The following is a 17,879-nucleotide window of genomic DNA, read 5'->3' on the forward strand; positions in this document are numbered from 1 at the left end:
CAAAATAATATTATAATAATAAAATTTAGGGTTACAATCTCTGTATTGAATCCTCTAATTCGATCTCCAAAGTGTTTAAAGAAAATTTGTGTTTGATACAAGGGTCGTAGAGACTTGATCTTGATCAAATGGGTAGCACGAAGCTTGTTTGGTGTTTGGGATTTTTCTATGGTGAAGGAACCGGCACGTATTTGTTGTGCTTGGTGGCTCTTCCAAAGTAGGATGAAGAATGCAAAGAGTTTTCTGTTTTTTCTGAGTGCTAGGTTTTTTCTCCCACCCTTTCCCTCGTCTTGAGACCTCCTATTTATAGGCTCTTATAGGATGCTTGACCTAAATAACTTTCCTTATTTAAAACCTTGTTTTGTAGGATTTTGATTTGATTTAAATCAATTCCCATAATCTGGCAATTTAACCAGATTATCTTCAATTGATTGACCTAATTAATATTTGATTTAAATCAAAGTCAATCACAGAAGATTCTTTCCTTTAATTTTGTCTTCATCTTGAACCGTTTGATGCACTCCGTCGGATGTCGCCATGTGTCCTTTTTGACAACTAATCCGATTTTGATGAGTCACACGCCACATGGGCGAATTACGGGGCCCACGATTTAATCCACTGAACCCTAATTATTTTCTTGTCCAATGGAATTTATTGCACCAAAATTTCTTTTTCTACAATTTCATAACAAACTACATAGTGCTATCACTGTGAATCTATGATCAAAAGGGTCAGTTCACATTCAAAAGGTGGCCCGTTCGTTTGATGGTGCTCGAGATGGCTTCCTTCTCGATGGCTAACACACTTTCAGCAAAGGGTGGTCCCTCATATGGAAAGCACGAATTTTAATGCAATGCCAATTGGAGAAGAAATCTAAGACATTGAAGATTAGGGGTGGATACGGTTTGAGTTGGATTGGTTTTTGCTTCAAATTAGAACCGATTCGGTACTATTCATCCAGTTTGGTTCGATTCGATTTTAATAAAAAAAATTCAAAACTGTTCGGTTTGAGTTGAATTGGTTTTGATCCGGTTTCGGTTCTAGTTCGGTTTTAAACCGGATCATAAAAATTATTTTTTAATACAATTCTCAACTGAAATATTATTTTTTAATTGAAAATTAACAAATTATTCAATTTCATATAAAAATAAATATTAAAGTTAGAAAATAGAGATATTTTGAAATTGAACTTGGATAAATATTAGTTTTTTTTCATGACATGATATAATTATACATTTCACATATCTATGTATCTCACAACAATGTAACATTTAAAACATCACCAACATATATATATATATATACATATTATTATCTACCTTACGAAGAACAAATAGAATATGATTCTAGTAATGAAATAGATTATAAAGATTGGAATATCCCTAAAATTCCTAGTCAAGAAATTTACAAAAAAAAATGGTCACTCTCAAGCTTCAAGTCAACTACCCATGTGAAAACAGTCGAACAAGTTTATGCCTTAAGTAAAAAACATGAAACATGCCAATTGTTGAATCTTGAGTCAATAAAGAAACACAAAAATGACGGAAACAATTTCCTTCACATTGGTCTAGTCCAAGTTGCAGTCAAACCTCTTATCAGATTAGGATTAAACGCCTCTATTCTACTCTGTCTAAGAGATGCTAGATTCACCAATTTTAGTGACAGTACCTTAGGAATAATCGAGTCAAGTCTGTTTAATGGTCCAATTCATTTTGATTGTTACCCAAATTTCACAGTAAGCCTTAGTGATCCTCACATATTGAAAACATTAACATTAAATATTAAAACTTTAAGATATAAAGTCCTACCAGGTACCCAACCTTTAGCTTTAGTTTATAGAATCTATTATAAAGTCACAGGAACTAACATGAATTTCCAAGCCCTTAATAAAAGTCCCAAAGATCAAACTTTGCTAATTCAGAGTAGTAAAGCCGATGCCAATATAAGAGTCCCTTATACAATCAAATGGTCAGAAGTCACCTACCTCTAGATTGGACATTAACCACAGAAAATCAACCTGCTCCCATTCAGCATAGTTTAAATAATTTAGATTACATTCAACAATACTTAGATGGCACAATCAAAATTAATTTTGGTAATCAACCATTCAAAAGTCTTCAGTTCAATTACACCAACACCCAACACCCAGTCAATCTCATAGACATATCCCTGCTAGACATTCCTTTACATCGTCCTCCTCTACTCTAGAACGAGACCTAGAGTTAGAAAAAACATTAATTGATTTAAAGTTAGAGTCCTTAAGAAAAACCTCTCAAGTCAACCATCCTTGTTATGGTAAAAAACCAGTCAAAGAAGATGAAAAATCAAATTCGCCAGATTCTCCCACACAAACCGATTTTGAAGCCGAAGCCATCCCTGTAGACAATCAGTTAAGAACTCTTAATAAAGAATTTAGAATTAATTGGAAAATTTTAAACAGTCTAGAGAGGAGAAATACCTACCATACAGTCTACCCATGTAAAGAACAAAGGCAACAAATCTTTAATGAGTGGAAAATTTTTATGAAAAGCACTAAGTCATAAGTCTTCTATCTTGATTTTGTTGAAAGTCACCACATGCCCAAAGAGTTAAAAACTTTAACGCAAGAAAAATGGAAAAAAGAAGATAACACTGAAGTCATAGCCAGTCATCCCCCAGTAGAGACTACTTATAAACCACAAAAGTGCCAAAATTACTGCCAGTCCTTTTAAAATTCCCGAGTTAAATGATAAAAAATTAGTTGAACAAAATAACTATGCAAACCAGAGTCTAATCGTCATTGGAAAACAATTAGATGAGATAGAAACTAAAATTGACAAAATAGTTCCCCAACAAATGTCCCATAAGTCTCATAAAGAAAAACCTTTAGTCAAATTCCAAGATTTAAATTGAAGCCCCACCTTTAAGACAAAACCCACGATGAAAAAAATAGAAGAAATGCTTGAACAACTCACACCAGTCAAAGAAAAAACTGAATCCTCTACTCTCAAAGTCCTTGAATCCTTTGTTCTAGCCAATTCCTCTGATATTGAGTTTATAGCTAGTGAAACAAATTCCAGTAATATATCAAAAATTGAAAATGCTTTTAAAAATCTAGAAATAGATAATAATCTGAAGCTTAGTAGATTAAGAAACAAAGTCAATCCTACTAGTCTAACCAAAAATTGGTATCCCAGACCAACTCCCCCAGACATTCAATTTGAAGAAAGAAATTCCTAAAGTCAATTCTCAGTCTCCTCTGATAAATTATATGAATGGAATATTGATGGTCTTTCTGAACAAGAAATCCTTAATAAACTTCAACACATGTCAATGTTAGCCAACAATTACATAACCAATCACAATTTCAGAGAGTCGGAAATCATTCCCCTTCTAGAAACAGGATTCACCGGAAACCTATGTTCTTGGTGGGATAAACACTTAGTCAAGACGACAAATCATTCATGCAGTTAAATGAAATGAAGAAGGTCTCCCTATATTTGATGAACAATTAGGAAGAAGAATAGAAGAAGGAGTCAACACTTTACTTTATACAATTATTGAACATTTCATAGGAACACCTAGTAACACTGCAGCCAGAATCCATGATCAACTTAGTAACCTAAGATGCCCAAAGCTAAGCGATTTGCGATGGTATAAAGATGTTTTCATCTCCAAAATCATGCTTAGAGACGATAGTAATCAACCTTTTTGGAAAGAGAATTTCATTAACGGTCTCCCTAATCTGTTTGTCCACAAAATATGCACAGTCTTAAGTAATGATCAAGGTCATATAGATTTCAATAATTTAACTTATGAAAATATTATTAGCACAATCAACCAAGTAGTAATGAAAATGTATGTTGACATGAAAATAGGTAGACAAATTCAGTTAGAAAGGAATTCAGCCAAGTATGAATTAGGAAATTTTTGTGAACAGTATGGTCTAACATCCATTCCCCCTTCCAGAAAAGCCAAAACTAGTTACCATGACCGACAGGTTAGTAAACGTTGACATTATTCACGCAAAAAACAGTCATTTCAACATAATGATGAATTCTATAGTAAAAAAAAATTTAACCCCAAGAAAAACTGGTCAAAAGCCCCAAGAAAAGATAAGAACAGTAACTTTAAGAAAAATGCCGACAAAAGAAAAATTGAATGCTGGAAATGTAAGAAATACGGTCACTATGCTAATGAGTGCAAAGTAAAAGACACAAAAAAGCAGTTAAAAATCACGGATGAAGAAAAAGACAGACTAATTAAAGTTTTAGAATTAAGAAACTCTGAGTCTAGTGAAACCGACATCACAGTGTCAAATTCAAGCTCAGTACTCAAATACCCAGTCTAGCTCCCCAAAAGTCCAATTTGGATGTAAAGATAAATGCTGTAATGTCCTCACTAAGTCAATACAAGTCCTTACAAAACAAGAGGAACAAGAAGAATTATTAATTGATTTGATTAGTAAAGTAGAAAACCCATAATTAAAATCCGAGTATTTAAAAAAATTAAGAAAAGTCATTAGTTAGGAAAACCCAAGTCAGCATATGCCCTCAAAGATAAGTCTAAACACTGTCTTAGAAAAATTCAATAAAAGAAAAGAAGTCACTTTACAGGATTTACAAATGGAAGTAAAAATAGTCAAAAAATAGATAATAGAGTTAAAACAAATGAGTCGCAAATTACAAACTGAGAATTTTGAAATTAAACAAGATTTGATTAATTTAATGGAAAGCAACTTTGAGTCCAAAAGTCAGCCAGAAAGTCCAATAAATTCATACGTGAACCCTCAAATAATGATCAAACTATTAATTTAATAAAACAAGTAAATTTTAGAAAATGGTATTCTAAAGTCACAATATTTGTAAAAAAATTTGAGTTAAATACAGTAGCTCTTTTTTATTCAAGAGCCGACCTTAATTGCATCCAAGAAGGATTAATTCCTACCAAATGTTATAAAAAGTCAAAAGAAACATTAATTACTGCCTCTGGCAAATCACTCCAATTAAATTATGAAATTCCAAGAGCCCACGTCTGTCAAAATAAGATCTGTTTCAAAACCTCATTTGTCCTAGTCAAAAACATTACTGATGAAGTCATCTTAGGTCTACCTTTTATAGCCCTCTTATACCTTTTTCAGGTAGAATACGATGAAGTCATATCTACCCACTTAGGAGAAGAATGAATTTTCAACTAAACCTGAGTTGCATAATTTAAAAGCCTTACAGAAAAATGCAGTTTCAAAAATAATTAAGGTAATCCAAAAGAAAAATAAACAATTGAATTTTCTCCAAGAAGAAGTTAGATTTAAAAGAATTGAACAACAACTTCGTGATAAGTCTTTGCAGTCACAAATTCATAAATTTGAAGAAAAATTAAAACAAGAAGTCTGTTTTGATCTCCCCAATGCCTTCTGGCATAGGAAACAACACGTCGTCAGTCTGCCCTATGTCAAAACCTTTAGTGAGAAAAATATCCCTACTAAAGCCAGACTGATTCAAATGAGTCAAGAAATTATGGAATTTTGTAAACAAGAAATTACATAATTACTTCAAAAGGGAATAATCCGTAAAAGTAAATCACCATGGTCATACCCAGCCTTTTATGTTCAGAAAAACGCTGAGTTAGAGATTAGTCATAAAGTATAAACCCCTTAATACGGTTTTGGAATGGATTAGGTATCCAATTCCCAATAAGAGAGACTTAATCAACAGATTAGACAAAGCAATCATATTCTCTAAGTTTGATATGAAGAGTGAATTTTGGAAGATCAAAATCCGAGAGTCAGATAGGTATAAAACTGCTTTTGTAACCTCATTTGGTCATTATGAGAAGAAATCTAAGACATTGAAGATCATTGTATCAAAGTTTCATAATTTTCTACCAAGCCAAATACTCCATACTTGCAAGTCAAGACAACCTAAGTTGAAATCCAGTCAGAATTGCACTGCTGTGGGAGATTAAAGATTTGAAGACTTTTATGATTTTTCCTAGTGGTGTGTGATTTTTCCTTGTTTAATGTGGTGGAGGTTACATGTACTTGGATGCCTATAAAAGGTCAATCCTCATTCACATATGATATACTAATATAATACCATACCCCCACAATACCACATACTAGGTGTGGGCATCTAAAACTGAAATACCGAAATCATACACTAATCATACCGATTTCATACCGTTTCATTTGGGATGGGGAGATAATCGGTATCGTACCGTACCGTACCAATAGAGTATGGTATGGTAGCGGTATCAAGTATTTAGTACCAGTCAATACGGTATCGTACCGAAATATAAACATGTTTAAATAGAAACATATAGTTATTGTGATGAACTGTGAAGGAAGGAATGAGATTTTCCAAAGTCCCATTTTGCAAATTTGTACAAATAAAAGAGAAGAATTTCTTGAGGTTGCTGGGGATTTGGATAGCTGTTGTTTACTTTCTTTGATCAATGTCTATGAATTGTAATTTTCTTTTTGCATCTTCTGTCAAATTTTCTCGGATAATCATATCTGTAAGTTCATTTTCATGGCTTAATTAATGTAAATTTCATTTCCTCAATTTTTGTTTTCCACATTTATGCAATTGAGTTGGGGTTTTTTTCCCCATAACTAAAGTCTTGCACATATAAGAAAATGTTGTAATTTAATATGGGTAGCCAACATTATGATGAAAAAAGTTGTGTTTTGTCTTCAAGCTTCAGTATGAAGCTTTGGATTCTCAAGGCATATCAGATGAATGAATTATGAAATTTAGTAGCTATTTTTATTGTCTTATTCATTCCGTCTTGCATTTTTTAGTTGTCATTTTGGTACCGAAATGGTACCGATACCATACCAATGTCGATTTGGCACGGTACGATACGATATCAACTTTGACAAATGATAATCTCATACCGTACCATACCGGATTTAATTTCCGATATAGGTAGCGGTACGAGCTCAATACCGTACCATGCCCACCCCTACCACATGTTGAAGGATAAATTGTTTCCAGGTTTAGTTTAGTTAGTTAGTTAGTTGGACAGGTGTATGGCTCATATGCCATCACATATTGTTGGACTAACATGTCCAGATTCATGCCAAGTGTACAGCTCACATGCTGGTACAAATGTATTGGCTGAGTCATTTTCTGTACTAGCTAAAATATATATATTAAAAAGTAGGATGAGATCACACAATGAGTGTGTGCATGATTACATTCTTTTTGCCTAACAGATTCTCTCCCTCTCCTTTCTCCAAAAAACCTTTTCTCATACACTTTCTGTGCATGAACCTCTACTATTCTATAGAAACTTCAACATGGTATCAGTAGCGAAGGTTCTGATCTGAGACTGGGCGTAGTGAAATCACAATCCAGCTGAAGGAAGCATTATCTAGTCTCACATGGCTGGATCTAGCATGAGTGAGCTTCGTGCTCCCATCTTCAATGGAAGCAACTACGATTTCTGGAGAATAAAGATGTGCACAATCTTCAAATCTCACAAGCTGTGGGATATGGTTGAGAATGGATATGGGCAACCTGTGAAGATGGAAGAAGGAGAAACTCTGACAGCAGCTCAAAAGCTTGCTGTGGAAGAAAATATTGCAAAAGATGCTAAGGCATTGGGTCTGATCCAGAATGCAGTTTCTGATGATATTTTTCCCAGAATTGCTTTGAAGGAATCAGCCAAGGAAGCATGGGAAATCTTGCAGCAAGAATTCAGAGGAGACAAGAAGGTAAGATCTGTGAAACTTCAAGCTCTTAGGAGAGAATTTGAATACACTCGTATGCATGATGATGAATCATTGTCTGGATATGTCACTAAACTGCTTGAGCTAGTAAACCACATGAAGGCTTATGGTGAAGAGTTAACTGAACAGAGAATTGTTCAGAAACTCTTGATTAGTTTATCCAGAGAATATGATTCAATTGCTGAGGTTATAGAGGAGACAAAAGATACAGAAACTATAGGGGTTCAAGAGGTTATAGGCTCTCTAAAATCTCATGAACAAAGGCTGCAGAGGCATAATGAGAGAGTGATTGAGAAGGCTTTCTCTAGTTTGAATGTGAGCTCTAAAGATAGACACAGGGCAGGCAGGGGGTTCCAAATCCAAAAAGAATTGGAAATCTCTGAAAGGAAAGAAGTGGGACTCAAAGTCTGAAAACAATTTTAAAAAGGAAAGTCAGACTGAGGGAGCAAAGGTGCCTTGCAAAACCTGTGACAAATTGCACTATGGTGTCTGCTGGTTCAAAGGCAAACCTAAATGTTATAAATGTGATAGGTTTGGTCATATAGCCAAAGACTGCAAGGGAAAACCAGAAGCTGCTAACTATGCATCACACAAGGAGGAAGAAGGCAACATGTTCTATGCTTGTCATGCTGCTGCAATAGTAAAAAATAATGGTGTGTGGTATGTGGACAGTGCATGCAGCAACCACATGACTTCACAAGCATCCCTTCTAGTCAATATTGACACCAAAGTCACTGCAAAGGTAAAAATGGGCACTGGAGACTTAGTGGAAGCAACTGGAAAAGGAACTTTGGTGATTGACACTAAAGCTGGGCCTAGATATATCAAAGAGGTTATGCTTGTACCAGGATTGGATGAAAACTTACTTAGTGTAGGTCAAATGGTAGAGCATGGCTACTATCTTGTCTTTGGTGATTCTATGGTTGAAATATTTGATGACAGGTCAATGGAGAATCTGCTTGCAAAGGTTTCCATGACAGGAAACAGATGCTTCCCACTGTCATTGAAATATGCAAACTCAGTGGCTATGAAAGCAACAGTTGAAGAATCCATTTGGTGTTGGCATAGGAGGTTTGGCCATTTGAATATGCAGAGTCTGAAGTTGTTACAACAACAGGAGCTGGTCTATGGTCTGCCTGAAATTGGAAATGCAAACAGAATTTGCCAAGACTGTGCAATTGGAAAATCCCACAGAGAGGCCTTTGGCAAAGAGAAAATTTAGAGAGCTAGTTTACCTCTGGAGCTGGTTCATTCAGGTGTTTGTGGTCCAATGCAGACCACATCAATAGGTGGAAACAAATATTTTTTGACTTTCATTGATGACTGCACCAGAATGTGCTGGGTGTACTTCATGCAATTCAAGTCAGAAGTTTTTAACATCTTCAAGAAATTTAAGGCTATGGTAGAATTACAAAGTGGCTACAAACTGAAGAAACTTAGGAGTGACAGAGGTAGGGAATATACCTCTGCTGAATTTCTGCAGTTTTGTGAAGAAATTGGTTTGGAAAGACAACTAACCGTGGCCTATTCACCTCAGCAAAATGGAGTTGCTGAGAGAAAGAACAGGACCATTGTTGAGATGAGCAAGACAATGATGAAAGAGAAGAAACTACCATACAAATTTTGGGGAGAGGCAGTGAATACAGCTGTCTATATTCAGAATAGATGCCCCACAAAAGCTTTAGATAATGTCACTCCATTTGAAGCTTTTAGTGGAAGAAAGCTTGGGGTTAAACACTTAAGAGTGTTTGGTTCTATATGTTTCTGTCATGTGCCTAATCAGTTGAGGTCTAAGCTGGAAGATGCAGCTGTTAAGTGCATTTTTGTTGGCTATGGCAAATGTGAAAAGGGGTACAAAGTGTACAATTTGCAAACCAACAAGATCACTACATCTAGAAGTGTGATCTTTGATGAGAACTCACTATGGGATTGGGACAAGCAAATTGTTGATTCTGTCACAGTTCAGATGAGGCTTGAAGACACTTCTAGAAGTAGTGAAGAGGAGCATGAAGAAACAATGATAGACATTTCCAGTCCACCTCAAGTAACTGCAGCTGCTACAAATGTTACTTCACCAAGTGATTCTCCAAGTTCTACACCTGTAAAGCTTAGAGACATCACTGAGATTTATGCTAGATGCAATATGAGCATCATTGAGCCAGAGAATTTTGCAGAAGCATCAAAGGATAAGGCTTGGCAAAAGGCAATGGAAGCAGAAATGGAAATGATTGAGAAAAATGAGACTTGGGAACTAGTCGATAGACCAAGTGATAGACCTGTGATTGGTGTGAAATGGGTTTATAAGACCAAATTGAACCTTGATGGCTCAATACAGAAGCATAAAGCAAGGCTGGTGGTCAAAGGCTATGCACAAAAGCCTGGAATCGACTTCAATGAGACTTTTGCTCCTGTGGCCAGACTTGACACAATTAGAACTCTCATAGCTTTGGCAGCTCAAAAGGGGTAGAAATTATACCAGTTAGATGTCAAGTCTGCATTCCTAAATGGTGTGCTTAAGGAGGAAGTTTATGTAGACCAACCGGATGGATTTGTAACTACAAACTATGAAGACAAGGTGTACAAGTTGAAGAAAGCCTTGTATGGTTTGAAACAGGCTCCAAGAGCCTGGTATGAGGAAATCAATGCCTATCTTGTTAGCTGTGGTTATGTCAGAAGCACAAGTGAGGCTACATTGTATTGCAAGACTAAGGAAGACTCTGGAACTCTAATAGTCTCAATCTATGTTGATGACATTGTGTATACAGGCAGCAGTGAAGAATTAATTGATGAATTCAAGACTGAAATGATGAGAAGGTATGAAATGACTGATTTAGGCCTTTTATATCATTTCCTTGGTATGGCAGTGATTCAAACTGAATCCTGCATTTTCATAAATCAAAAGAAGTATGCTCTGACTTTGCTGGACAAGTTTGGTTTGAAGCAATGTAAGCCAGTTAGTACTCCTCTGGTGGCAACTGAAAAATTGTGCAAAGATGATGGAAGTGATCCTGCAGATGAGAGTGAGTACAGACAGATTGTGGGCAGCCTATTGTATTTGACAGCTACAAGACCAGACATAATGTTTGCAACTAGCCTATTAGCTAGATTCATGCATTGTCCAACAAAGAAACACTATGGAACGGCCAAGAGAGTGCTGAGGTATATTCAAGGCACCATTGATTTTGGTATTGAATATCAGAAAGGACAAGAAGCCATTCTAATTGGATATTGTGACAGTGATTGGGGTGGAAGCCAAGATGACATGAGAAGCACCTCTGGCTATGCTTTCTCTTTTGGCAGTGGAGTATTTTCTTGGGCATCAGTCAAGCAACATAGTGTTGCTCTCTCCACGGCTGAGGCTGAGTATGTCAGTGCAAGTGAAGCTACTACACAAGCAATATGGTTGAGGTTTGTTCTAGAAGATTTTGGAGAATTGCAAACTGATGCAACTCCATTAATGGTGGACAACACTTCTGCCATTGCAATGACAAGAAATCCGGTTTTCCATCAGAAAACCAAGCACATCAACCGCAGGTATCATTTCATCCGAGATGCTCTACAAGATGGAGTTGTGGATTTGAGATACTGCAGGTCTGAAGAACAAGTGGCTGACATCTTCACTAAAGCTCTATCTAAAGATCGGTTTAACTATCTTAGAGGATTGCTTGGAGTTAAACCTGTTAACAATTTAGAAGGGAGTGTTGAAGGATAAATTGTTTCCAGGTTTAGTTTAGTTAGTTGGACAGGTGTATGGCTCATATGCCATCACATATTGTTGGACTAACATGTCCAGATTCATGCCAAGTGTACAGCTCACATGCTGGTACAAATGTATTGGCTGAGTCATTTTCTGTACTAGCTAAAATATATATATTAAAAAGTAGGATGAGATCACACAATGAGTGTGTGCATGATTACATTCTTTTTGCCTAACAGATTCTCTCCCTCTCCTTTCTCCAAAAAACCTTTTCTCATACACTTTCTGTGCATGAACCTCTACTATTCTATAGAAACTTCAACACCACATACCACAATATGATTCTCTCCTTTTTTTACCTTTCATATATTCTATACTTATATTATTATTTTTGGGCAATGGTTCTGTGATTTTGATCTCTATCTCTAACTGTGAACGTGCTCATAGGGGACCTTAAGCCTATGTATTAGGGGTCATATCTTGGAGTTTTGGAAACCGTCAGTATTACACATAGAAAGGCTACAAAGGTTTTAAGACAACGTTTTTTACGTACTTCACTATACAAGACTTGCTTTCATAATCTAAATGATTTTACTTTTATTTACTTATTATTTGTTTATTATTTAATTTTACTTCACCTGAAAAGAATTTTCAATTTATTTTATATATTAAATTACGAATGAAATACGCCCAAAGACTCCCATGTCTTTCTTGGTTTTGCTTTTGACTTTTACGGAAGGACAAGAATTATGATTTTTTTTTAACATGCTAAACAATAGCCACACAAATGAATAAAGATTACAAAGAGTAATCCAGAACTCCACAAAAGATAGTTGCTGGAAACATTGGACTATATGTCGTCAAATGAGAGTGAAGAATGAAGAATATTCTAGAACAAGAGTTGTTGCTTGATATGGTGATGATCTAAGGCGGTGAAACAATAGCAATTGAAGTTTGGAGAATTATACATGCTTTACAATAACGTACATACCCCGTTTATGGCAACGAAAATCTGATAAATGATGGTCTCTAATGGTACGTACATAGGCAGCTTCATCTATTCATTTAAAAATTCCAATCCTTTTTATCACATAAATCAACTCGGATTTACCGATGTTTTTTTTTTATTTATAAAAAAATTATGTTTCTAATTGAGCCTTATTTCCCTGATGGGCTTTAAAGCATTGAAGTTTTTAGAGAACATTATTTAGAAGATGCTCATTTAGTCAACCGTCTATTATTTAGACAAAAAAAACTTGACGGTTCACAGCGAGTGTAGTATGACAGGAATTCCATGCTGTGGGCGAACTGTCATAAACTGAATCGGCGAGTGGACATAACCAGGGGAAAGGGTGAAGCTGTAGCGCTGTAGAATCATTGCCAGAGCAATCTTTGATTCGACAATCGCGAAGTTCATGCCCACACAAGTTCGAGGTCCCAATCCAAAGGGTATGAATGCGACAATGTTGTTGTTAGTAGCTTTAGCAACCCCTTCTGAGAATCTCTCTGGTTTGAAAACGTTCACATCTTCTCCCCAATATTTGGGATCATGATGAAGTGATAGATTTGGGACGTGCACTTCAACATTAGCCGGAACAACCATCTTTCCCAGCCTTACTTCCTTTTCTGTTTCCCTAATAAGTGAAACGACTGGAGGATATAGCCTTAGAGATTCATTGAAGATCATACTCATCTGCATATGCATGCATCCAAATGAAAAATTAGATGACAATAAATTAAATGAGGATTTCAAAACTTAACCACTGATTAGATATATAAGTTAGCAATTAACTGATTGAGTTTCTTTTCTTACCGTTTTTAGTTTGTTAAGGCCATCAGGGTTTGGATTTTCTTTTCCAAATAATTGTAGGACCTCCTTTCTTGCTTCCTCTTGCCAATCCGTATTCTGTGCAAGAAGAAAGATGGTCCAAGCAAGCAAAGAATTAGTGGTTTCTTGTCCAGCAAAGTAAAACGTTTTGCATTCATCAACGATTTCATCCATGGAAATCCTCTGGTTTTCATCGGTATCATGATGAGCCTTCAAAAGTACCCCAAGAAAATCACGCCCAAACCCGTCTGCATCTCCAGTCATTGCTTTGCTTTCTCTTTTCCTAACAATCCCTGCTATGGTGTCGCGTACTCCTTTCTCAAGCTTCTCCATCTCGATCTCATCACGGGGTTTGTATAACCGACTGCAAATTTTGAACAAAAGACTAAACATGAGTGACAACTCTCCAACTCTCCAACTCTATTGTTGTGAATAGAAAATATTCCACCATCGTTGATTCTTTAGGATCATTTAGTTAAAAGAAGCTACCTGATGATAGGAAGTCTGAGACTGAAATTATTTTTGAATATAAGGAAGGTCAACTGCCCCAACATTTCAAAAATGTTCTTCCCGTCTAAGTAGCTGGTGCCAAATGCTGTCCTGGAAATAACTTCTGAGGTGAACAACCTAAATTCTTCATACACCTCGATCTCCTTGCCTTCATGATTTACCCACCTTTCTAGCATTGTCTCAGAGCTAGTTATCATTTCTGGAATCATACTCTGGTAACACAAGATCATCATACAGTCAATTAGCAAATTTGACATTAAATATAATAATATGTGTACATATTTCTCATTAACAAATGACAAAACTACTGGTACAACTATAAATAAATATGGCTTATTTACTGTAATGGCCTTCGAAACTATAGTCAAATATAACTTTATCCCTCTTAAAGTTAAAATGACCTAGAGTGCCTCTTTAACCTATATTTTACTTCTCACTTTACTCATGTCCTAAAGTCCGTTTTAAACTTTGTTAAAAATGATGACATGACACAAGTAAATCCATTATTTTGTTAAAATGGATGACGCATAAGTCCACAAAAAATTAACAAATAGGAAAAAAGAAAAGAAAATTGCTTCTCTCCTCTCTCCCTCTTTCTTTCTCTGTACCCGAGAACCCCTACCCCACCAAGTTCAAGCAAATCTCCGAGGCCTACGACGTCCTCAACGACCACGCCAAGCCCCAGATCTACGACCTTTACGACAACGAGGCTCTGAAATCGAGCCAATTCCCGCCGCCCTCTTCTTCCTCCTCGTCTCATTTCGGCACTGCGCCCCACTACTACACTAGCCACGTCCACCACCACCACCACCTCTACTTCATTTCAGTTTTCTGAGTTAGTAGGTCAAAACTTGATATCAACCTCGAATTGATCCAAGAACTTCAATTTCTGAAAACCCAGTTCTATATGTGGTACAATAGGAAAGTATGAACAAATTCCCATTTCGTCACTTTTCTAGTTTGCCCAATCCAAGAACTTCATTTACCCCCACAGAACAATTCCTTTACCCCTCCCCTACCAAAAACTTGATTTCATTTCAGCAAAGCAGAGCTTGGTGGAAAATTTGGGAGAATATGGGTTTGATTTCATTTCATCAAAGCAGGCTAGAGGAGAGAGAAATGAATTTCAAAACCTACGTTGCACTGATACAACAATACGACACGACACATTGATACGGAAAAGCTTTAAAAATAAGAATTTGACTACGGCAAAAAAAGGGCAATTAAAATAATATATAATTTATCAATAGGATTTTTTTTTTATCAATATAATTTATCAATGGGTTAAAAGGGTTTTGTTTATGGGCTAATCTTTCTATGTATTGGCCAACAGGAAATTTTTTATTTTAAAATCTAATCATTATCATAAAACCCAGCTGAGAGGTGTTTGTACAACCGGACACTAAACAAACCGTTGAAATAAAAGGAGGCAATGGACAAAACGGTGCGTAGAATTTATTAGGTCACCAACAACACTCAGAGATCGTCTTCTTCGCGAGGCAAACTACAGCTCTACAAAATTTCAGGAAAAAAAAAAACCCTTGTATGGCTTTGAGTTAAAACACACAAGAAACCAATCATAGCCGAAAAAATTAGGGTGCATTTGGTATTCTATTCAAATAGGGAACTCAAAAACTTTGATTTTTTTTAAAAGTGAGGAGTTCTTAAATCTATTTTTAATATTCAAAAATTTGTTTAGTATACAACTTGAAAACTGTTTTCAAATCTTAAAAAATTGAAAACTAGTAGATTATTAGGAAAAAAAATTGAAAATACAAATATTTTTTGTTTTTAATAATTGGGATGTTTTTTAGTTGTTCTTAAGTTTGAGTTTTTAAAAATAGGGTTACGAAACAGATTTTCTTCGTTTTAGACTCAAATTCTGTTTTTAAATTTTAAAATTTGAATTTAAGTTAAATACCAAACATGCCTTTAAATTCCAATTCAAAATCATTATGGATTTTCTCTCTCTCTCTATTTGAGGCATTTAGTCAAAAATGTGGTGGGCACCAGCATAGGAGCAGATTCCGACCTCTCCAAAGGTCTGCCGTTGAAGGGGGAGGCAATGATGGCTGCCCCAAGTGGTTGGTGGAGGGGTCTCACTTATGTCACGTCAGTGACCAAGGGAGTCCCACTTGGTGGAGGAGAGAAGTAAATTTTTTTTATAAACAGAATATTATTGATTATTTTCACACGTCACTTATCAGTATTTTTAACAAAAATTTTGATGGATTTGACGACATGCGGTACAGTGAGACCTAATTTAACTTTCAGAGATAATAAATAAGCCTATAAACAAGTTTAAAGAAGAACTTACTTTTAAGCTCTCTCCATGGAAGGCATGGTTGGCGAGCCTTCTTAACTTGACCCATTTTTCACCTTCTGACATGGAAATGCTCTCTCCTAATATCTTCTTCGTATAGCCTTGGGACTTCTGTTTTCGGAAGATTCTATCTTTGTTGTTCATTACCTCCTTCGACAACTCAGGTTCTGCAACGACCAACTGAGGTTGAGTGCCATACCACTGAAGAAAATTCCTCCCTGTTGCAACAAAGTCAGTAAATTTAATTGTCTTTGAACTGATATAAGACTATAAAAAATATAGTAAATTTGGTTTACACTCTTCAAATTTAACTTACTTTACCTTACCTGCAACCCTTCACTTTTTGTTCCTATTAACATCCAATTTTTATAAGTAAAAACCCATGACTATGATCCAACTCATCAAATTATCTTATTAAGCTCAATATCTGATTTATTATAATTTTTTTATTACCAAAATACCCCTATTTATATTTCAAAATGTAATGGGTTGGTGTTTTAATTTTTGGTCCCTAATTTATTGTGATAATTCTCTCTAAAAATTTTGTCTACAATTAATTATTCGTTTTATTATTAAAGTTTATTAGTCAACAATGTGTTGGCCGAAAAATGTACCTATATTTTATTTAAATAATATACCTATATTTTAAGAGGTATATATTTATATTTATATTTTTTATTGTGGATTTTTTTTCGGTTTGCAATTTTAGGGCAATAAGTTAGAGGGAATGGCAACCAAAAGAAATGGGGTGATTGATATACTATTAATAGGAAGTATTAATTACAATTATGACAGATAATGAAATACTTGATATTTTACACATAGATTTATAGAATGATAGATATATGTCTAGAAAATAGAAAATATAAGGACCTATATTGCACAAGTCCAAGAAAATAAGTATAAATAACCATGGTTAATGAAGAGTTTGTAAGACGTACCAAACATCTTGGACCATTTGTGAGTATGAGGCTGAACTGCAGAGAATATGTCATGTGATAAGCTTCTGGGCCTGCTCATAGCTTCCTTCTTCATGCTCATGATTTCTTTGGTGTTTCCATGGACAAGTGTGTAAGAAGGGCCTTTCACTCCCTGGAGATCCATGAATTTCTGGAAGCGGTTTGGGGTCCACCATTGTTTGTAAAATAGCCTGATGAGAGCTACAAGGAACACAAGCAGCATGCATGAAACAGTGACTACTGGCATTCCAATTCCGAACCAACTCATTTTTCTAGCTTCTTTCTTTCCTTCTTCTTCTTCTTTCGGGTAAATGCGATGAGCCAAAACCCAAGAGGCAATTCTAGCTTGTATGTCAGTTTTCTGTGTACGGCATGCATGCAGCTCTCTTCGGTTTATATTTATATAGTAAATGCTTGTGCGAATTTTCTCTTAAAAAATATATTAAAAAATTGAAAATAAAGCAAAGCTTGACTAAAAGCAATAAGAGGAGCAGCCGAAGAGGACCGAGAAAATATAATTTTTTATATCTTCTCATTCAGTCCAGTGGAACATGAATGTTATTTGAATGTAGTAGTAAACAAGTGTAGGCAGCTGCCCACACTTAAATGTTTTATTCAACAATATAGGCTACAATAAATAGAATAGCCTCAGTTGGCTCAAAATATCAGGCCAATTTAGGAAATTACTTAGTTTGTCTTCCATCACGTATTTTGTGTGATCTTTCATAAAATAATAACATAGTTATATAAATATATAATATTACTACATTAATAAATATTATAATATTTATGCCCACATTTTCACCATTTACTTGTCTGCCACTTTTTAAAAATAATAATAATAATTT

At 35.4% G+C, this 17,879-nt stretch overlaps 1 protein-coding gene across 1 annotated transcript; it reads right to left on the reverse strand.

Annotated features, from left to right (window-relative positions):
• Window positions 12,332-17,412, reverse strand: LOC18791088 (cytochrome P450 CYP749A22). Its single transcript, XM_007224776.2, has 5 exons — window positions 17,014-17,412; window positions 16,067-16,290; window positions 13,729-13,961; window positions 13,225-13,603; window positions 12,332-13,104 (listed from the first exon to the last, which is right to left on the reverse strand). Exons 1-5 carry the CDS (start codon window positions 17,297-17,299, stop codon window positions 12,676-12,678), a joined length of 1,551 nt encoding a protein of 516 aa, XP_007224838.2. The 5' UTR covers window positions 17,300-17,412; the 3' UTR covers window positions 12,332-12,675.

Source organism: Prunus persica, chromosome G1, assembly GCF_000346465.2.
Source record: "Prunus persica cultivar Lovell chromosome G1, Prunus_persica_NCBIv2, whole genome shotgun sequence".
NCBI lineage: Eukaryota > Viridiplantae > Streptophyta > Magnoliopsida > Rosales > Rosaceae > Prunus > Prunus persica.

Bases quoted from the DNA above. Each gene is read 5' to 3' on its own strand.
- LOC18791088 (XM_007224776.2), bottom strand. From the start codon at position 17,299: ATGAGTTGGTTCGGAATTGGAATGCCAGTAGTCACTGTTTCATGCATG. The intron at 13,604-13,728 runs GTAGCTTCTTTT...CAAAATTTGCAG, and splicing joins CTCAGACTTCCTATCATCAG to TCGGTTATACAAACCCCGTG. The intron at 13,105-13,224 runs GTAAGAAAAGAA...ATGCATATGCAG, and splicing joins GCCTTAACAAACTAAAAACG to ATGAGTATGATCTTCAATGA.